Source organism: Girardinichthys multiradiatus, chromosome 20, assembly GCF_021462225.1.
Source record: "Girardinichthys multiradiatus isolate DD_20200921_A chromosome 20, DD_fGirMul_XY1, whole genome shotgun sequence".
Lineage (NCBI taxonomy): Eukaryota > Metazoa > Chordata > Actinopteri > Cyprinodontiformes > Goodeidae > Girardinichthys > Girardinichthys multiradiatus.
In genome coordinates this window covers 46,402,727-46,425,417 of record NC_061812.1, presented here as the reverse complement: position 1 = coordinate 46,425,417, position 22,691 = coordinate 46,402,727, and the positions used below count along the sequence as shown (strand labels likewise).

General features: G+C 46.4%; 1 protein-coding gene across 10 annotated transcripts in view; it reads left to right on the top strand.

Annotated features, from left to right (window-relative positions):
- Positions 1-22,691, top strand: part of LOC124856115 (calcium-dependent secretion activator 1-like) — a 417,550-nt gene that overhangs the window by 225,038 nt on the left and 169,821 nt on the right. For all 10 annotated transcript variants that reach the window (XM_047346334.1, XM_047346331.1, XM_047346330.1 and 7 more), the window contains one exon: positions 8,121-8,244. In XM_047346334.1, coding sequence (XP_047202290.1) covers positions 8,121-8,244 — 124 coding nt within the window. The remainder of the gene's footprint in view (positions 1-8,120; positions 8,245-22,691) is intronic.

Genomic DNA, 22,691 nt, shown 5'->3' with positions numbered 1-22,691 from the left:
TGTTTTATGTATTTATCAGGATGCTTATCAGAACCTATGATGTTGTGTTAAACATTAAACATCCATACTGCTGGTCAACTGTGGCACAACATAACAAAATGTTAGCGTTCCACAGTGATATGTTTAAGTAAATGCATATCATATCCCATTTTGAGAATCTCACTGTTTTTTGGTATCTGGATTCAAAGAACCATAATGACATGGTCACAGGTAACTATAAAACACTGCAAGAGACTAAGAATTGAGCTAAATGAAGTACCATCAAAGCAATGTTAACCCGACCATTACAACCTAACGACAGTATGATCTGTTTAATCAGTGGCCTAAATTAGTTGCTGTAGACAACAGAACCCTTGGGGAAGGTGATATAATTATAATGATGCATACAAAAACAGCCCCTCCTTGAACCGTCACCTTAACGTGGTGGAGAAGTTTGAGTGCTCAAATGATCCTAGAGGCTATATTGTCTGGGGCCTAAATGCCCCTGGTAGGGTCTCCCATGGCAAACAGGCTCTAGGTGATGGGTCAGACAAAGAATGGTTCAAGAACCCCTCATGAAGAACAAAATATCGAGGCACATGACGTCGCCCGGTACAGCGGAGCCGGGGTCCCACCCTGGAGCCAGGCCTGGGGTCGGGACTCGTCGGAGAACGCCTGGTGGTCGGGTTGCTCCTCGCGGGACCCGGCCAGGCCAAGCCCGAACGAGAGACGCGAGGCCATCCCCCAGTGGGCCTACCACCTGCAGGGGGAACCGTGAGGGACCGGTGCAAAGAGGATTAGGTGGCGGACGAAGGTGGAGACCTCAGCGGCCCAATCCCCGGATGCTTAGGCTGGCTCTAGGGACGTGGAATGTCACCTCGCTGGGGGGGAAGGAGCCTGAGCTTGTGCGGGAGGTCGAGAGATATCGACTAGAAATAGTCGGGCTCGCCTCCACGCACAGCGTGGGCTCTGGAACCCATCTCCTTGAGAGGGGTTGGACTCTCTTCTACTCTGGAGTGGCCCACGGGGAGAGGCGGTGTGAGGCTGGTGTGGGTTTGCTTGTTGCCCCCCAGCTCAGCCGTCTCGTGTTGGGGTTTACCCCAGTGGATGAGAGGGTCGTATCCCTGCGCCTTCGGGTTGGGGAGAGGTCTCTGACTATCATTTCAGCCTACGGGCCGAGTGGTAGTGCAGAGTACCCGGCCTTCTTGGCGTCCCTGTCGGGGGTGCTGGATAGTGCCCCTCCCGGGGACTCCATTATTCTGCTGAGGGACTTCAACGCCCACGTGGGGAACGACAGTGACACCTGGAGAGGCGTGATCGGGAGGAATGGCCTCCCCGATTTGAATCCGAGTGGTGTTTTGTTATTGGACTTCTGTGCTAGTCACGGATTGTCCATAACGAACACCATGTTCAAACATAAGGGTGTCCATCAGTGCACTTGGCACCAGGACACCCTAGGCAGGAGGTCGATGATCGACTTTGTTGTCGTATCGTCAGACCTTCGTCCGCATGTTTTGGACACTTGGGTGAAGAGAGGGGCTGAGCTGTCCACTGATCATCACCTGGTGGTGAGTTGGATCCGCTGGAGGAGGAGAAAGCCAGACAGACTCGGCAGGCCCAAGCGCATAGTGAGGGTCTGCTGGGAACGCCTGGCGGAGCCCTCGGTCAGGGATGTATTCAACTCCCACCTCCGGGAGAGCTTCGACCAGATCCCGGGGGATGTTGGAGACATAGAGTCCGAGTGGACCATGTTCTCTGCATCTATTGTCGATGCTGCTGCCCATAGCTGCGGCCGTAAGGTCTGCGGTGCCTGTCGTGGCGGCAATCCCAGAACCCGGTGGTGGACACCGGCAGTAAGGGATGCTGTTAAGCTGAAGAAGGAGTCCTATCGGCTGTGGTTGGCTTGTGGGACGCCTGAGGCGGCTGACGGGTACCGTGAGGCCAAGCGTGCTGCGGCCCGGGCTGTGGCAGAGGCAAAAACTCGGGCCTGGGAAGAGTTCGGTGAGGCCATGGAGAAGGACTACCGGTTGGCCTCGAAGCGATTCTGGCAAACCGTCCGGCGCCTCAGGAGGGGGAAGCAGTGCTTTGCCAACACTGTTTATAGTGGGGGCGGGAGACTGCTGACCTCGACTGAGGACTTTATCGGGCGGTGGAAGGAGTACTTCGAGGATCTCCTCAATCCTGCCATCACACATTCCGTGGTGGAAACAGAGGCTGGGGACTCGGGGTTGGATTCTTTCATCACCCAGGCTGAAGTCACCGAGGTGGTTAAAAAGCTCCGCGGTGGCAAGGCTTCGGAGGTGGATGAGATCCGCCCTGAGTACCTCAAGTGTCTGGATGTTGTAGGGCTGTCATGGTTGACACGCCTCTTCAACATTGCGTGGCGGTCGGGGACAGTGCCTCTGGACTGGCAGACTGGGGTGGTGGTCCCCCTTTATAAGAAGGGGGACCGGAGGGTGTGTTCCAACTACAGGGGGATCACACTCCTCAGCCTCCCTGGTAAGGCCTACGCCAGGGTATTGGAGAGGAGAGTCCGACCGATAGTCGAACCTCGGCTTCAGGAGGAACAGTGTGGTTTTCGTCCCAGCCGTGGAACACTGGACCAGCTCTATACCCTCTACAGGGTGCTCGAGGGTTCATGGGAGTTTGCCCAACCGGTTCACATGTGTTTTGTGGACCTGGAGAAGGCATTCGACTGTGTCCCTCGTGATGCCCTGTGGGGGGTGCTCCAGGAGTATGGAATCGGGGGCCCTTTATTAGGGGCCATCCGGTCCCTGTACGAGCGGAGCAGGAGTTTGGTCCGCATTGCCGGCACTAAGTCGGACCTGTTCCCAGTGCATGTTGGACTCCGGCAGGGCTGCCCTTTGTCGCCGGTCTTGTTCATAACTTTTATGGACAGGATTTCTAGACGCAGCCAAGGGCCGGAGGGGGTCTGGTTTGGGGACCAGTGGATTTCGTCTCTTCTTTTTGCGGATGACGTGGTCCTGCTGGCCCCCTCTAGCCAAGACCTACAGCATGCGCTGTGGCGGTTCGCAGCCGAGTGTGAAGCGGCTGGGATGAGGATCAGCTCCTCCAAGTCCGAGGCCATGGTACTCGACCGGAAAAGGGTGGCTTGTCCTCTTTAGGTTGGAGGGGAGTTCCTGCCTCAAGTGGAGGAGTTTAAGTATCTCGGGGTCTTGTTCACGAGTGAGGGAAGAATGGAGCGGGAGATCGACAGACGGATCGGTGCAGCTGCCACAGTAATGGGGTCGCTGTGCCGGTCCATTGTGGTGAAGAGAGAGCCGAGCCGAAAAGCAAAACTCTCAATTTACTGGTCGGTCTACGTTCCTACCCTCACCTATGGCCATGAACTTTGGGTCATGACCGAAAGAACGAGATCACGGATACAAGCGGCTGAAATGAGCTTCCTCCGTAGGGTGGCCGGGCACTCCCTTAGAGATAGGGTGAGGAGCTCGGCCATCCGGGAGGAGCCCGGAGTAGAGCCGCTGCTCCTCCACATTGAGAGGAGCCAGTTGAGGTGGCTCGGGCATCTATACCGGATGCCTCCTGGACGCCTTCCTCGGGAGGTGTTCCAGGCACGTCCCACCGGGAGGAGGCCCATGGGACGGCCCAGGACACGCTAGAGGGACTATGTCTCTCGGCTGGCCTGGGAACGCCTTGGGCTCCCCCTGGAGGAGCTGGAGGAGGTGTCTGGAGAGAGGGACGTCTGGGTGTCTCTGCTGAGTCTGATGCCCCCGCGACCCGGTCCTGGATAAGCGGAAGACGACGAACGAACGAACGAACGAACGAACAATAATTTATAAGATAAGATAGATAAGATAAGATAGACTTTAGTGATCTCACAATGGAGAAATTAACTTGTTACAGCAGCTCTTAGTTACACACATGTAAGGTGCAGATAAGTGTAATCAAATAAGAACAAGTAGATGTGCAAAAACAAGTAGTAATATTAGAATAAAATAAAATAACTTATGTACAATAGGTAGGTGATTGTGCTAAAGTGACAATGATTGCAGGTATTTACAAATACAGAGGTTATTACACGAGTTACTATATAGTAGAATTGAACAGTCTGGCAGCAGTGGGGATGAAGGACCTGCAGTAGTGCTCCTTCCTACACTGAGGGTGTGTGTCTCAGTCAGCCAATGAAGGAGCTGCACAGCTCCTCTACAGTACTGTGCAGTAGGTGAGACGTTATGTCCATGATGGATGTGAGTTGGCTAACATCCTACTCTCCCCCACCACCTCTACAGAATCAAGTGGGCAGCCCAGGACAGAGCTGACCCTCCTAACTGTCTTGTTCAGTCTCTTCCTGTCCTGCTCTGTGCTGCCTGGGCACCGCAGACGACAGCATAGAGGATGGCAGAGGCTAACACAGAGTCATAAAAAGTCCTGAGCAAAGGCCTGCAGACTCCAAAGTTCCTCAGTCTCCTCAGAAGTTGGAGGCGACTCTAGCCCTTCTCGGTGTTGGTGTTATGGGACCTATCAAGTTTATTGTTTAGGTGAATACCCAGGTACTTAAAAGTAAAAACTTAAAAGACATAACTCTCACAGCATTCCTGGCGGTCTCTAGGTGGATGAGTGCCCACTTCAGTAGGTAGATGACAGCGTCCTCTACGCCGATGTTGGGTGTGTTGGAAAACTGCAACGGGTCCAAGGTCGGTCTCACCACAGTGTGGAGGTGAGGATGAGCCTCTCCATGGTCTTCATCATTCCTCTGCTTCCGCCCTTTCCTCACCTGATCTGATGTGAAGTAAAGTGGGGAGTGAGGGGGGGGGTAGAGACTGGGGTGGACTGCTGTGGGTGGGCAGAGGGGTGGTGGTGTTGTAGACAGTCAGAATGGGGTGGGCTGAAGGCATGAGTGTGGAGAGGCTGGCTGTAGATGAAGGTAGTCGAGGGAAGGGAGGAGTGTCAGTTGGGCTGGAGATGTGTGAAGAGGTAGGAGCAGGAAGGGGGGCAGAAGGAGTGGGGGGAGAACTAAAACTGTTCAAAAACCTGTTTATCTCATCTGCCCAGCGCTGGTCTTCATGAGCTGTCCCTCTGACACTCTGTCCAACTCCAGAAATGTTCTTAAGTCATCTCCACATGTCCCGCATGTTGTCTGTGCAGGCCGCTCCTCCATCTTCTTCCTGTAGTCCTTCTTACATCTCCCGATCCTCCACTGGAGCTCTTTCTGAACTCTCCTCTGCTCCTCTCTGTACCCTGAGTTGAAAGCCCTCTTCTAGGTCAGATGGGTTTTAAGCAAAGGGGTCACCCAGGGATGGTTGTTGGAGAAGCACCTTACATTCTGGGTAGGCACAATGCTGTCCACACAAAGTTAATGTAGTCCGAGATGCAGTGGGCCAGGCCATCAATGTCCTCTCCATAAGAACTGCTGAGCATACCCCAGTCTGTGGTTTGGAAACAGTCCTGCAATCCCTAATTGGCCTCCTCAGTCCACACTTTCATAGACATTTTCTGTGCTCGCTCTCTACTCACCTTGGGTGTGAATTGGGGGAGCACATGGACGAGTTTGTGGTCGGAGGTGTAAGCGTCCTTCACGTTAGCATACAGTAGGTCCAGTGTCTTGTTGTGCCTCATATAGAATTTGATATATTACGTGAAGGTTGGGAGAGTGGTGGAGAGAGAGGCGTGATTAAAGTACCCACTGATCAGCAGGAGGCCCTGGGGATGCTGGATCTGGGTGAATGCGCTATATATAGATATATATATGTATGTATGTATATCTATATATATCTTCTGCTACTTTTTTATCAGTAAAAGCTTTCCAAAAAATGCCAATGCAAGCTGAGCTGACTGTAACAACTGAAACTCAGCAATTTAAAAAGGTCTGTAAAACTCCAGTATCTGCTACAGTGAAGTAGCCTCCCAGACAACACAAGCTAACGCTATCTACTTAAATATTAGCAAACCACAGTGAGAGCCATTATCCATAAATAGAGAAAGCATGGAACACTATTTTCTGGAGTTTCTGACTAACCAAGATTAACCCAACAATAGCTTAAGTATTGCAGGTTTAACTTGCCTCTATTTGTGAGAAAGAAAAGACTGGGAAAAAAATTACATTCATGGGAAACTTCCTTGGCCAAAACCACTGGCCGTCCTCTCTCTCCTTCACTTACCATGTCTTACAATCACAATAAATAAAACATTTAAAGCAACCAGAACTGACAAGCTGGACAAAGACACCAAACAAAGTAGGCTGGACAGTAAAGAAGGAACAAATCTCACTGTTAGAAAATTTCAACAAAGAGTGGCATCTTGGGGTCATGGAATCTCTATAAAACTTTCAAGCACTATCTTCGTGCCAACCTATTTATTGGCTGGCAGGTCAAGAAAACGCCTTTTTACCCAATCCATTTAAAAATTAAATGTGGGAAATTTGCTAGAAGCTACAGAGTTTTTCACTGATGTTATTAATACTTCTTGGCAAAAAACAAAACTCCAGGTGGGTCCAACATGAACCAAAAGATAAATAATACATAGAATGTTCTTTACAGTGGGAGATCCAGGATGCTGTGGGCTAGTTTCTATTCTAAGGGTGAGGCAAGCTTAATTATTGTTCGTATTACTGCTTTGAATTTATTTATTTTGACTTGACACTATATAAATAACTGAACTTAAGTGAACAGAATTGTGGAATACCCAAAGCATTTTAAATGAAAAACCTGCTTGTTTTCATCAGAAAACTGAAAACCGGTCATCAGTTAGCCTTTTGACTGGAGAAATTATCCAAAACATCTGGATAAATAAGGGAAAATAGTTCCCCACAAACAAAATCAACCTGGGCATTTGAGTCTTTAGACCTAAATCATATAGAAAACCTGTGGCATGAACTGAGAAGAATAGTAAGAGATTCCGGTCAGTCTAGAGAGACTGTGCAAAGATGAATGGTCAAAAATGGAAATTAATGAAAAGACATTAAGGTAAGGTGTGCTTGTTCAGAAAAGAAAACACAGAGTGGGGATTTCTAAATGCATTACTTGAGTTTGAGAAAATGTTTGGAAGATTTCAGTAGAAGAATACCAGACATCCCCTGATGTATTTTCTCAGAACCAGTTTGGGCTCTTACATCAGGTTCTGTCAGCAATGTCATATTTGGTGAGGTTTGTGTTGGATCAAAAGGCAGACGAGAACATGGGAGCAGCATAGTGAGTAAAGGTTTTAAGGAAAAAGTATACAAAAACTTACAGTCAGGCTCGAGGACAACAGAGCAAAGAGCATTGAACAGAGAATGAGGGAGATAAATGGACCATTAGGCAGTGCAACAGAAGAAAATTACATGAGGAAAATAACCAAAAGAGCTAACCAGGGAAAATGTGGAGCAGAGGGAAGACAGAGAAGTTGAAGGGGAGTAAGTAGCCACACAGAGCAGAAACAGAAAAGAAAGAAAACCCAGGGGAAATGTCTAATAAAGATCTAACAGAAAAGAATTCTAAATGAATAAAGAACATAAAAGAATGAACTAACAACAAAAACAACAAAATAGAACACAGAGAACTAAACTTAGGAAAGCAAGATCTGAAGAACAAAATAAAAAGCATGGAACGGAGAATGAGGGAGGTAATAGACAAACACAATAGAAAATCCAAACCCAAACACCTAAGGATGGTGACAAACTCTCATGGCTTAAAAATTGTTAATGTGGATCATAGCTGTTCTGTCTACCCTCGGGAGTTATCCTGAGGATCAGCAGGCTGCAGGATGTTTGGCTGTTTCTCTCATTGAAATTCAAAACCAAATTATGAGTGATTCACAAAATTATCTTGCTGACTGTGGTGAAAATTACAGTGAAAAAAAAGCCAACCAAACGGGTCAAACTTATATAAGACTTAATTGGGGAATGCTTCTTGGTTCTGTGTGTAGGATGGATAATCTACCATTCTCATACATATCTGGCTCTTGATGGATTTTTTTGACATGTCCAATTAGATAGCTATTAGGAAAAATCAATTCCTCTTTTTTAAAATCCTTTTTTCCCTTTACACCAACCAGCTGGCAGCAGCTGTCAAGGTCTCAGAGTGCACTGAGATATTCTTAGGAGGAGAATTACTTTTGTAATGTAACTGTTTTCGCATGTATTTGCTTTATGAACAAATAACCATGTGTAACCTTTTTGCTGTCTGTGTCATTTTGGGAAGGTTCTGATGAAAGATGTTGTGATACCAGTCCCACAAGACGAAGTCAAAGCTGTGATCAGGAAGTGTCTGGAACAGGCTGCCATAGTCAACTATCAGCGCCTGTCAGAGTATGCAAAACTGGAAGGTACATTAAGGTTCCTCTAGTGATTTGTTTGTGTTTATATTGTCATAACGACATAACGCAAACATTTTCATGTTGCTATAATACTGTTTATGATGAATAAAGGATTCAGAAACTAAATCATTCTTGGAGCAATGGGCCTTGCAACATGTGGTTAGCCTACAGCAGATCTTATAAAAATGTAATCTGAAACAGAATTTTGTGTCAGTAACAGAGATTTACATTTTTATGCCTGGGAAGTTAAAAGAGTAAAAGCAGCATGTTCAAAACTCTTATTAGCAGCAAATACAAATACATATTGTGATACGAAGTGTAGAAAAAGAAAAACAATTAACATTTCTGTGATTATAAATGGCCTTTAACTCCATCTACCTTTCTTTTTATCTTGCTTTGACCTACCAAACATTCTCAGATTTAATTGGTAGGTTTTAAACTTTAACAGACAAAATTCTTCTCTGCTGCGACCAGAAGTTATGACAAAAATATATGTAATTTGTAAGGGTGATACACTATTTATTTCTTTGTATTTAAGTAAAAATGCATTCAATACCATTTCATTGCTAACTTTATTTCCACCTCTTTCATCTTCTCTTTTAGCAGAATTGTATTCTGCCTACATGTCCTAGCTTGTTCTTAATGGTAGCTTAAGTCACATTCCTCTTTGTTTTCTCTGCCGTTTTCTTTCTTGTTTTCTTCCTTTCCATACTCATTAGTCTTAATTCAGTTGGTACTCACATTTATGGTGTTTCATAAGCTGTACTTGACAAACAGCAAAGTCAATATGACTGGAGCTATCCCACTGTGGCATATTTTTATTTAATGTTTTTTGTTTTCCTCTAACTTTGAAACATTTACAAAGCTAAGAAAGACAGCAACAAGATCTCCAATGCATCTCTTGTTCCAACAGGATGGGTATGCTGTGTGGACTTTTGCATATTGTCTTCCTTGTGGTTAATTTTCACCTTCGCCATCTCAGGCCTTTGTAATTTTGCTTATTTTGTGCCTGACTCTTAGGTGTGATTTATAACTGTCCAACACTGGACACACAAGTCTTTTGACAGCTTCAGAACTGTATTTTTCAACAGTTTCTTTCAAAAATAACACAATTCAATACCAGTCATACCATTTTTACACAAATGTATGTTTTAATTCACGGCATGGCACCAATAGCCCACAGCCATGGTTGGTGACTTTTGACTGAAAGTAGTTTTCTGTATTCTACCATAGCCCTCTTACAATCCAAGATGGCGCCGCAGATGGTCGCCTCGGCGTGTTGGTGCGCATTGTTTTGTTTTGTTTTTTGCTTTAAAACGGTCTTCTGTGATGGTACCCGGAGCTCTCTCACCAGAGAAGAACTCATGAACATCAGGGCTACTACACCAGAGGAGTTATTTCCCACTTTTCTGCCTACTGCTCTGGAATTTTTGGACATTCTGGTCAAAGGTGCGCTTACCTTTGTTCACGCGGTGAAACGCCGGAAGAGAGGGAAACGGGCTGGGGTGCTGGTACGTCTTCGCCAGCGTGGACTACGAACACCGTTACCTGGAATATTTCTCTCTAACGTGCGCTCACTTCCCAACAAAATTGAGGAACTACAACTGTTGTTGGGGAAAAACAGGGACTTTTATTTATCGGCAGTTTTGTGCTTCACGGAGACGTGGCTGTGTGGATTAATACCGGACTCTGCGCTGCAGCTGGCAGGATTCCAGCTCTACAGAGCGGACAGATACACGGAACTCTCCGGCAAAGCGAAAGGTGGAGGAATCTGTTTTTACCTCAACAGTGGTTGGTGCAACGACGTGACAGTGATTCAGCAGCACTGTTCTCCAGACCTGGAATCCTTCATCATAAACTGTAAGCCTTTCTATTCCCCCCATGAGTTCGCTTCGTTCATCCTGGTCGGTGTTTACATCGCGCCGCAAGCTAACGTGCAGGTCGCACAGCGCATGCTCGCCGACCAGATACTGAGTGTGGAGCGGACCAACCCGGACTCCTTAGTAATCGTCGTTGGTGACTTTAACAAAGGTAATCTCACCCACGAACTCCCCAAATATAGACAGTTTATTAAATGTCCGACCAGAGAGGACAACATTCTGGATCACTGTTACACCACCATCAGAGACGCTTATCACGCCGTCCCACGTGCTGCACTGGGCCAATCCGACCACATCATGGTCCACCTGATTCCTGCATACAGGCAGAAACTAAAGCTCTGCAAACCTGTTGTGAGGACGACAAGGAAGTGGAGCAGTGAGGCTGTGGAGAATCTCCAGGCGTGTTTAGGCTGTACAGACTGGGATGTGTTCAGGACTACTACCAACAGTCTGGACGAGTATACAGAGGCTGTGACTTCCTACATCAGCTTCTGTGAGGACAGCTGTGTACCATCATGCACCAGGGTGGCATCGCTTGTTTGTTTGTGGGTGGGGCTAAAACATCATCAATTGACTGTTTCAAAATGTCCATCATTAACTCACGATCATGTATACTACATTTCAAGTGCATCCGATGATGTATGAGGGAGATATAGCCCTTGAAGTGTCCTAGGGGGCGCTATTGATCCAAATTTAAATGTAATCCAATAGAGCTGTTTGGGGGCTGACAAAGATCAAGAATATTCAGTTTGGAGGGAATCGGACCTTCCATATGGAAGCTACAGTCATTTGTTTATTAGTGGGCGGGGCTAGAGTGATGTAATGTATTGACTGTGTCAACATGTCCAGCTTTGATACATGATGATGTATAGGAAGTTTGAAGTGGATCCGATCAGGCATGAGGGAGCTATAGCACTTGAAGTGTCGTAGGGGGCGCCGTTGAGCCAAATTCATATGTAATCTAATAGAGCTGTTTAGGGGCTGACAAGGATCAACCATACAGGTCCTTCTCAAAATATTAGCATATTGTGATAAAGTTAATTATTTTCCATAATGTCATGATGAAAATTTAACATTCATATATTTTAGATTCATTGCACACTAACTGAAATATTTCAGGTCTTTTATTGTCTTAATACGGATGATTTTGGCATACAGCTCATGAAAACCCAAAATTCCTATCTCACAAAATTAGCATATCATTAAAAGGGTCTCTAAACGAGCTATGAACCTAATCATCTGAATCAACGAGTTAACTCTAAACACCTGCAAAAGATTCCTGAGGCCTTTAAAACTCCCGGCCTGGTTCATCACTCAAAACCCCAATCATGGGTAAGACTGCCGACCTGACTGCTGTCCAGAAGGCCACTATTGACATCCTTAAGCAAGAGGGTAAGACACAGAAAGAAATTTCTGAACGAATAGGCTGTTCCCAGAGTGCTGTATCAAGGCACCTCAGTGGGAAGTCTGTGGGAAGGAAAAACTGTGGCAGAAAACGTTGCACAACGAGAAGAGGTGACCGGACCCTGAGGAAGATTGTGGAGAAGGTCTGATTCCAGACCTTGGGGGACCTGCGGAAGCAGTGGACTGAGTCTGGAGTAGAAACATCAAGAGCCACCGTGCACAGGCGTGTGCAGGAAATGGGCTACAGGTGCTGCATTCCCCAGGTCAAGCCACTTTTGAACCAGAAACAGCGGCAGAAGCGCCTGACCTGGGCTACAGAGAAGCAGCACTGGACTGTTGCTCAGTGGTCCAAAGTACTTTTTTCGGATGAAAGCAAATTCTGCATGTCATTCGGAAATCAAGGTGCCAGAGTCTGGTGGAAGACTGGGGAGAAGGAAATGCCAAAATGCCAGAAGTCCAGTGTCAAGTACCCACAGTCAGTGATGGTCTGGGGTGCCGTGTCAGCTGCTGGTGTTGGTCCACTGTGTTTTATCAAGGGCAGGGTCAATGCAGCTAGCTATCAGGAGATTTTGGAGCACTTCATGCTTCCATCTGCTGAAAAGCTTTATGGAGATGAAGATTTCATTTTTCAGCATGACCTGGCACCTGCTCACAGTGCCAAAACCACTGGTAAATGGTTTACTGACCATGGTATCACTGTGCTCAATTGGCCTGCCAACTCTCCTGACCTGAACCCCATAGAGAATCTGTGGGATATTGTGAAGAGAACGTTGAGAGACTCAAGACCCAACACTCTGGATGAGCTAAAGGCCGCTATCGAAGCATCCTGGGCCTCCATAAGACCTCAGCAGTGCCACAGGCTGATTGCCTCCATGCCACGCCGCATTGAAGCAGTCATTTCCGCAAAAGGATTCCCGACCAAGTATTGAGTGCATAACTGTACATGATTATTTGAAGGTTGACGTTTTTTGTATTAAAAACACTTTTTTTTTATTGGTCGGATGAAATATGCTAATTTTGTGAGATAGGAATTTTGGGTTTTCATGAGCTGTATGCCAAAATCATCCGTATTAAGACAATAAAAGACCTGAAATATTTCAGTTAGTGTGCAATGAATCTAAAATATATGAATGTTAAATTTTCATCATGACATTATGGAAAATAATGAACTTTATCACAATATGCTAATATTTTGAGAAGGACCAGTATTGAGTTTGGAGTAAATCGGACCCTGCATGTGTAATTTAGAGGCAAACGTTTCGCCATGGCATCACATCAGATTTCGCCACGCCGCCACCGCCACACCCTCCAGCCAAACCTGTCAGTACTGGAGATGAAGTTAGACCATCGTGTTATCTGTCATTGGAGACAGTTTCATGTTGATTAGTTGAAGGAGATCAAATATGGCCCACACTAAGTGAAACATGACACTTCCTGTTCCGAGGGGGCGGGGCTTCGATGATATCAGCATCTGATCAGTGAATCTTGTTCAGGGCCAGAGGTAGATCAATCCCAGAAGGTTTCATGTCTCTGACTTTCTTTGTAGAAACTATAAGAGTTTTGTGTTTCATGGCGAGAAGTCAGATTTTGAGGCTTAGCCACGCCCACATACTTTAATGTAGCAAAAAGGTTTTGAAAACTTTTGATCCCCAGTGCCTTAAGACCATACTGATTGATTTCGATTTCTGTAAGTAAAAAGCTGTAGGAGGAGTTCGTTCTGATTCAATGCGTGTAAATGAGACAAAATGGCGGCTTTGATCCAAGATGGCCGACTTCCTGTGAGGTTTGGACAATGGGTCCAGGAGACATTTTTGTAGGTCCTGAGAAGTTAAATAAGTGTACTGAATTTCATACACCTCGGACACAGCATGGCTTGGGGCTGGTTGTTTTAGTGCTCCTAGAGGGCGCTGTGGAGCAATTAGGCCACGCCCACCAATTTTTTCACTGGAAATCTTTAGGGGGCTGGACCAGTATCAATCATATTGAGTTTGGTGGCTATCGGCTAAGAAATGTGGAAATGAGAGGCAAACGTAAGGCCATGGCGTGACATCTGTCATCGCCACGCCGCCATGGCCACACCCTCCCGCCTAAAGTCTCTGTGTTCCAAACCAACATAGACCATCTTGTTATCTGTGACTGGGGACAGTTTCGTGTTGATAGGGTGACGGGGGTTAAATGTGGACCTTTCACAGTAAAACATGACACTTCCTGTTCTCAGGGGGTGGGGCTTAGATGATGGCAGGATGTGACCATTGAATATTGTTCAGGGCCAGATGTGAATCAATACCAGAATGTTTTGTGTGTCTGCGACTTTCCTAGTAAGAGCTATAACAATTAAAATTTTTTTGGCGAGTCGTCAAACTTTGAGGCCTGGCTTCGCCCCCTCAGCATGCTCAAAAACTCACAATTTTGATAACTTTAGATCCCGCATCCCTTCTGAGCAAACTGACAAAATTTCAAGCCGATCGATCAAAATCTGTAGGAGGAGTTTGATCAAATACGAAGGCTGTAAACAGCAAAAATGGGGTCAAAATCGAAACTTGAATCCAAGATGGCCGACTTCCTCTTTATTGTAAGACATGGGTGCAAGAGAGTTTTAGCTAAGTCTTGGGGAGTTCTACAAGTGTTCCAAATTTCATAACTGTACGATAAACTAAGGTCAATGCAGAGGGTTTTTTGAAAATTTCAGGGGGGCGCTGTTGAGCCAATGTTATTGCAACTTTTGTGAAACCCTTAAAATACGTAAATTTCACGCACGACTGATAGCCCCGCCAAATTTTGCGCGTTTTCCTACATGTTAAAGCCGCCAAATAGGCAATTCATTTTGGGGAAGAATAATAATAACTAGAAACCTGCAAGCAGCTTTGAAGGCCCTCGCACCCCTCAGCGCAACTCGGGCTGTTGAGCGACCGCAGGAGCCTGGTATCGCCTCATAGACGCCACCGACGATGACACCGCTTCACTTCAACACGTCGTCACTAAGTGGTACTGTGAGCAACATGTCATATGATCTTCGGTCATGCAGAGTTTCGGTCTGGCAAAAAGCGTTCAAAATTTCGAGTAAATCGGACCTTCCAGAAGGACGCTGCAGTCGCTTGTTTGTTTGTGGGCGGGGCTAAAAGAACATCATCAATTGACAGTTTCAAAATGTCCATCATTAACTCATGATCATGTATACTACATTTCAAGTGGATCCGATGATAAATGAGGGAGATATAGCCCTTGAAGTGTCCTAGGGGGCGCTATTGATCCAAATTTAAATGTAATCCAATAGAGCTGTTTGGGGGCTGACAAAGATCAAGAATATTCAGTTTGGAGTGAATCAGACCATGCATGCCTAATTTAGAGGCAAACGTATGGCCGTGGCGTGACATCATAATACGCCACGCCATCATATTCTCACTCTCCAGCTAAAGCAGTAAGGACTGTCTAAGACCATGATGTTATCTGTTACTTGGGACAGTTTCACATTGATTAGGTGAAGAACATCAAACATTGAGTCTGTAAAGGAAAACGTGATACTTCCTGTTCTGAGGGGGCGGGGCATCAATGATGTCAGCATCTGATCAGTGAATATTGTTCAGGCATAGAGGCAGATCAATCCCAGAAGGTTTCATGTGTCTGTGACTCTCCTTGTAAATGTCAATTTAGTCTTTTATGGCGAGAAGTCATATTTTGAGGCGTGGCCACGCCCACACGCTTTCATGTATCAAAAAGCTTTTGATAACTTTTAATCCCCAATCCCTTAAGAGTATACTGAGTGATTTTGATGTCTGTAAGTCAAAAGCTGTAGGAGGAGTTCGCTCAGATATGCGTGGTAGAAACGGTCAAAACTGGGTCAAAATGGCAACTTCAATCCAAAATGTCCAAAATGACTTCCTGTGGGGTTTGGACCAATGCTCCAATAGAGTTTTTTGTAGGTCCTAAGAAGTGACATATGTGTACCTAATTTCACAATCCTCGGTCAAAGCTTGGCTTGGAGCTGATTTTTTGAAATATTCTAGGGGGCGCTGTGGACGAATTAGGCCACGCCCACCGAATATGTCATCAGATCTTTGTGGGGGACTGGACAAGGATCAATCACATTGAATGTGATGCAGATCAGATGATCTATGTGGAAATTAGAGGCAAACGTATGGCCATGGCGTGACGTCTGAATTCGCGGCGCCGCCACGGCCACGCCCTTTTATGAAAAGACACTGTGCCTCAAACGAAGTTAGACCCACTAGTTATCTGTCTTCTGACACACTTTCAAGTTGATTGGGTCAAGAGGGTCAGAGAGGCAACTTTCCAAGTGAAAAAAGTGACTTCCTGTTCTGAGGGAGCGTGGCTTTGATGATGTCAGCATATGACACCATAGGATTGTCGGGAACCCGAAGGTCCTCCTTGCTGCCAACTTTGGTGTGATTTGGAATTTTTTTGGGAAAGTTATTGCAATTTTTCACTTTCGGCGCGAACGCCAAGTTCGTGCCCCAGCCCCGCCCCCTAAACATGGGCAAAAACTCACGATTTTGATAACTTTTAATCCCCCATCCCTTAACTGCATGTAGACCAAATATGAACCCGATAGCTTAAAATCCCTAGGAGGAGTTCGTTAAAGTTCGAGGTGAGTAAAAGTGAAAAACGGGCAAAAATCGGCCTTTGACCCAAAATGGCCGACTTCCTGTGCATTTTAGGGCATACCCCCAAGAGACTTTTTTTCTTGTTTTGAGGTGCTCTAGCATTGTGCCAAATTTCACATCTCTACGCCTTACAGTTCGGCCTATCTCACGTTTTGGGGCGTGGCTAAGTGGTTTGGCCACGCCCACTGACGACGACATTAAAGAACGAAAATTTCACTCGGGGGACAATTTTGGGTAAAATTTGGTGAGTTTTAGGGCATGGCAAAGTCCCCATATTGCCCCGCCAAAAGTCTCCGGAAAAAAGAATAAGAATTCGAGCGATTACAATAGGCCCTTGCAGTTTTCCTGCTCGGGCCTAATAAGAATTTCTACAATAACAACAGGCCTTTGCAGTTTTCCTGCTCGGGCCTAATAAACATTCGAAGTACAATAGGCCTTCGCAGCGCTGCTTCGCTGCTCGGGCCTAATAAACACTGTTCCACGTGGTATTTCATGAACACAAACACAGTTGAAACATCACGTCTTATAAACACTGAAAAGTAGTATGTGTATGAATGACTACATGTTACATAAAAATACACAACTGCTAAAAACAGTCACAATAAGTTTTACGCTGTCAATGTGAGTAGCAGCCATCTTGAATGCAAAAGTTGGTTATGGTCCTATTGCTCTGTCTATGAATCGTAATTCCGACTTGGGGGGGAGCAATCCAGTTGATATTTCCTACTCAGAAGTTGAAATGTCTGAGTAGGACATTATATATAATAATAATCATATGTGTTATAAAAATTTCAGATTTACCAATCACTTCCCAAGCTAATGACAATAGTCATTTCATTTCATTAAGTGTTCTTTGTTCCCTGCAAGTGAAAATACTGTCATTATTGATATTTTGTACAAACAAAAAAAACCATCCACCTCTGTGGGCACCTCATCCACATTTAACACATTTAGGGCCAGGAGGCAAATATAATAAAGCATAAGGAACAGAACATTGTTGTTCATTGTCATCATCTTCTGCTTATCCGGAACCGAGTCGTGGGGGCAGCAGTTTCAGCAGTTTCAGCAGAGACACTCTAGGTTTCCTCTACCCAAATCTTGGACACCTCTTTCATCTCCTCTGTTTGAAGCCCAAGGCATATCCAGACCAGCCAAGAGACGTCCCTCCAGTGTGTCCCAGGCCTCCTCCTTGTGGGACGTATCTGGAATACCTCCCAAGGATGACGTCCAGGGGGCATCCGGAAGAGATACCCGATCCAGAGCTTTGCCTTTTTGCTCAGCTCTCTCTTCACCACAACTGACCGGTGCAGTGTCTGCAATACTCTGGCGGCCATGAAGATCCCTGTCAATCTCCCACTACATACTCCCCTTAACTCATGAACAAGACAAGGAGATACTTGAACTCCTCCACTTGAGGCAGACACTCGTCAACAACCTGAAGAGGGCTAGCCACCCTTTTCTGATCGTGAACCATGGCCTCAGACTTGTAGGAGCTGTTCCTCAACCCTGTTGCTTTGCACTCAGGTGCGAACTGCCTCAGTACATGCTGTAGGTCTTGGCTAGAGGGAGCCAGCAGAACCACGTCATCTGCAAAAAGGAGAGACGAAAACCACTAGTACCCCAACAGGAACCCCTCAAGCCCTTTGCTAAGCCTAGAAATCCCGTCCTTGAAAGTTATGATCTGGACCAGTGAAAGCGCCGCCCTGACAGAGTCTGTCATACACCTGAAACAGGTCCAACTTAAAACTGGCCATGTGAACCAACCTCCCGCTCCAGAGACCAAATGGCCCCTAATAAAGAGCCCCTTACTCCGTACTCCTGGAGCACTCCCCACAGGGCACCTCCGGAGACACGATCAAATGTCTTCTCCAGGTCCACAAAAAACATGTGTACCAGTTGGGCACACACCCATGAACCCTTGAGCAAAAAACTACACTGCTCCTCCTGAAGCCGAGGTTCAACTATCAGTCAGACTCTCCTCTCCAACACCAAGGCATAGGCCTTCCTAGGAAGGCTGAGGAGTGTGATCCCCCTATAGTTGCAACACACCCTCTGGTCTGCCAGTCCAGAGGAACTGTCCCCAACCACCATGCGATTTTGAGAGGTGTGTCAGCTACAACAGCCCCACAACATCCAGAGACCTGAGGTACTCAGGGCTCAACTCATCTACCTCTGAAGCCTTGCCATTGTGGCGCTTTTTGACCACCTCGGTGACTTCGGCCTGAGTGATGAACAAATAGACCAACTTCAAGTCCTCAGTCTCTAATTTCACCAGGGAAGGTGTGATGGCAGGATTGAGGAGATCCTTGAAGTACTCCTTTCACTGCCCAATAATGTCCCCCATTGAGGTCAGCAGCTCTCCACCCATACTGTAAACAGTGTTGACAAAGCATGGTTTGCCTTTCCTGAGATGCTGGACGGTTTGCCAGAATTGCTTTGAGGCCAACCTTCTCCATAGCCTCAGAACATCTGCTGGACCCCAGTCCCTAACTTTAGGCTTGGGCCTGCCAAGTCTGTCTTTCTTTCCCCTCTTCCAGCGGATCCAATTCACTACCAGGTGGTGATTGGTGGACACCTCAGCCCCTCTCTTCACTGGAGTGTCCACAAATGGTGCCGAAGGTCTGAAGACATGGCTGCAAACTCGATCATTGACCTCCAGCCTATGGTGTCCTGGTGCTAAGTGCACTTATGAACACCATTATGCTTGAACATGGCGTTCGTTTTGGACAATCTGTAACTGGCACAGAAGTCAAATAACAAAACTGGGGTTAAGAATGGGGAGGTCTTTCCTCCCAGTCACACCTTTCTAGGTATTGTTGTAATTTCCAATGTAAGTCCCTTGCAGAATGATGGAGTCCCAGAGAAGGACACCATGCAGCAACCCTGCCAGGGACACCACGAAAGCTGGGGTAATTTTCTTTGCACCAGTTCCTCATGGTTTCCCCTACAGGTGGTGGACCCACCAGGGAATGGCCTGGTTCCCACGAGGAGTAACCCAGCCAGCAGGCGCTTACCAACAAGCCCTGACCCCAGGCCTGGCTCCAGGGTCGAGCCTCAGTTCTGCCATGACTTTACGTGCCTCATTTTGCTGGTCCTTATGAAGGCTTCAGAACTGTTCTTTGTCGGACCCATCACCCAATGGCAAACAGGGACAGCCTGTTTGCCATGGGAGACCTTACCCCGGACAACATAGTCTCCGGGATCATTCGAGCACTCAAACCCCTGCACCATGTTGAGGTGGTGGTTCAAGGAGAAGTGAGAACAGAATGCCTGGAGGTATAACTATTGTTTAATAGAACGCTTGGAGGTAAAAAATGTTAAAAGCTCAAAGGTGTTAAAACTACCTATAGATGTAGGCAGATATTTTTTGCAGATAAGCTGTGTAAATCGGGCTTTAAGGGTGCTATCTTTGTTCCTGTGCTATTGTTCATAATTTCATGTAAACTTGTTTAATTCTGCAATATTTGTCCTAAAACCATCTTAGTGCTGCCCTCTTTGGGTTGAACGGCCATTACTGCTGTTGAAATTTCCTATTGGTTCAAAAGGTTCAGCTTCGTACATGCTTACATCACAGCCCCCATGTTTGGGTAAAACCATCTCACTCGGACAGGCCCCTGTAGCGAGTCAGGAGCTGGAATTGTTCCCCCATTGCTGCGGCAGTGCCAGCTTCGGAGATCGCTGAATCAGTGCCTTGAGCCAGCAACTTGAGCCGATAAAGTTCAGGTTCACTGGGCTCTATAAAGCCTCTCGTAACCTCTGATGATGAGGGGGTGCATCCACTTTCCCTCGTTTTCCTGATCACACCCTTGCTTAACCCCCTCCGCTTATCCCCACACTTGGCACTGCCCACTTTGGGTGCATTTTAAAAAATCTGTCTGCGATGGAGTTATTCTTTAACCGGAGATTTTGTTCTACTTTAAATAATATACACTGCTCAAAAAAATAAAGGGAACACTTAAACAACACAATATGACTCCAAGTAAATCAAACTTCTGTGGAATCAAACTGTCCACTTAGGAAGCAACGCTGATTGACAATCAATTTCACATGCTGTTGTGCAAATGGAATAGACAACAGGGGGAAATCTTTGGCGATTAGCAAGAAACACTCAATACAGGAGTGGTTCTGCAAGTGGGGACCACAGAACACTTCTCAGTACCTATGCTTTCTGGCTGATAATTTGGTCACTTTTGAATGTTGGTGGTGCTTTCACACCCGTGGTAGCATGAGACGGACTCTACAACCCACACATGTGGCTCAGGTAGTGCAGCTCATCCAGGATGGCACATCAATGTGAGCTGTGGCAAGGAGGTTTGCTGTGTCTCTCGGCGTAGTGTCCAAAGCCTGGAGGCGCAACCACGAGACAGGCCAGTACAGGAGACGTGGAGGAGGCCGTAGGAGGGCAACAAACCAGCAGCAGGACCGCCTTTGTGCAAAGAAGAACAGGAGGAGCACTGCCAGAGCCCTGCAAAATGACCTCCAGCAGGCCACAAATGTGCATGTGTCTGCACATATGGTCAGAAACCGACTCCATGAGGATGGTATGAGGGCCCGACGTCCACAAATGGGGGTTGTGCTCACAGCCCAACACTGTGCAGGACGCTTGGCATTTGCCAGAGAACACCAGGATTGGCAAATTCGCCACTGGTGCCTGTGCTCTTCACAGATGAAAGCAGGTTTACACTGAGCACATGTGACAGACGTGACAGAGTCTGGAGACACTGTGCAGAGCGATCTGCTGCCTGTAACATCCTTCAGTATGACCGGTTTGGGAGTGGGTCAGTAATGTTGTGGGGTGGCATTTCTTTGGAGGACCTCATGGCCCTCCATGTGCTCGCCAGAGGTAGCCTGACTGCCATTAGGTACCGAGATGAGATCCTCAGACCCCTTGTGAGACCATATGCTGGTGCGGTTGGCCCTGGGTTCCTCCTAATGCAGGACATTGCTGGACCTCATGTGGCTGGAGTGTGTCAGCAGTTCCTACAAGATGAAGATATTGAAGCTATGGACTGGCCCGCCCATTCCCCAGACCTGAATCCTATTGGGCACATCTGGGACATGATGTCTCGCACCATCCACCAACGTCACGTTGCACCACAGACTGTCCAGGAGTTGGCAGATGCTTTAGTCCAGGTCTGGGAGGAGATCCCTCAGGAGACCATCCGCCGTCTCATCAGGAGCATGCCCAGGCGTTGTAGGGAGGTCATACAGGCACGTGGAGGCCACACACAATACTCAGCCTCATTTTGACTTGTTTTAAGGACATTACATCAAAGTTGGATCAGCCTGTAGTGTGTTTTTCCACTTTAATTTTGGGTCCGACTCCAAATTCAGGCCTCCATTGGTTAATAAATTTGATTTCCATTAATGATTTTTGTGTGATTTTGTTGTCAGCACATTCAACTTTGTACAGAACAAAGTATTCAATGAGAATATTTCATTCATTCAGATCTAGGATGTGTTATTTGAGTCTTTCCTTTTTTTTTTAAGCAGTGTATATATACAGGGGTTGGACAATGAAACTGAAACACCTGGTTTTAGACCACAATAATTTATTAGTATGGTGTAGAGCCTCCTTTTGCGGCCAATACAGCGTCAATTCGTCTTGGGAATGACATATACAAGTCCTGCACAGTGGTCAGAGGGATTTTAAGCCATTCTTCTTGCAGGATAGTGGCCAGGTCTCTAAGTGATACTGGTGGAGGAAAATGTTTCCTGACTCACTCCTCCAAAACACCCCAAAGTGGCTCAATAATATTTAGATCTGGTGACTGTGCTGGCCATGGGAGATGTTCAACTTCACTTTCCTGTTCACCAATCCAATCTTTCACCAGTCTTGCTGTGTGTATTGGTGCACCGCCTTCAGGATACAATGTTTGAACCATTGGATGCACATGGTCCTCAAGAATGGTTCGGTAGTCCTTGGCAGTGACGCGCCCATCTAGCACAAGTATTAGGCCAAAGGAATGCTATGATATGGCAGCCCAAACCATCACTGATCCACCCCCAGGCTTCACTCTGGGCATGCAACAGTCTGGGTTGTACGCTTCTTTGGGGCTTCTCCACACCGTAACTCTCCCAGATATGGGGAAAACAGTAAAGGTGGACTCATCAGAGAACAATACATGTTTCACAATGTCCACAGCCCAAGATTTGCGCTCCTTGCACAATTGAAATCGATGTTTGGCATTGGCATGAGTGACCAAAGGTTTGGCTATAGCAGCCCGGCCGTGTACAGGTCCTTCTCAAAATATTAGCATATTGTGATAAAGTTCATTATTTTCCATAATGTCATGATGAAAAGTTAACATTCATATATTTTAGATTCATTGCACACTAACTGAAATATTTCAGGTCTTTTATTGTCTTAATACGGATGATTTTGGCAAACAGCTCATAAAAACCCAAAATTCCTATCTCACAAAATTAGCATATTTCATCCGACCAATAAAAGAAAAGTGTTTTTACTACAAAAAACGTCAACCTTCAAATAATCATGTACAGTTATGCACTCAATACTTGGTCGGGAATCCTTTTGCAGAAATGACTG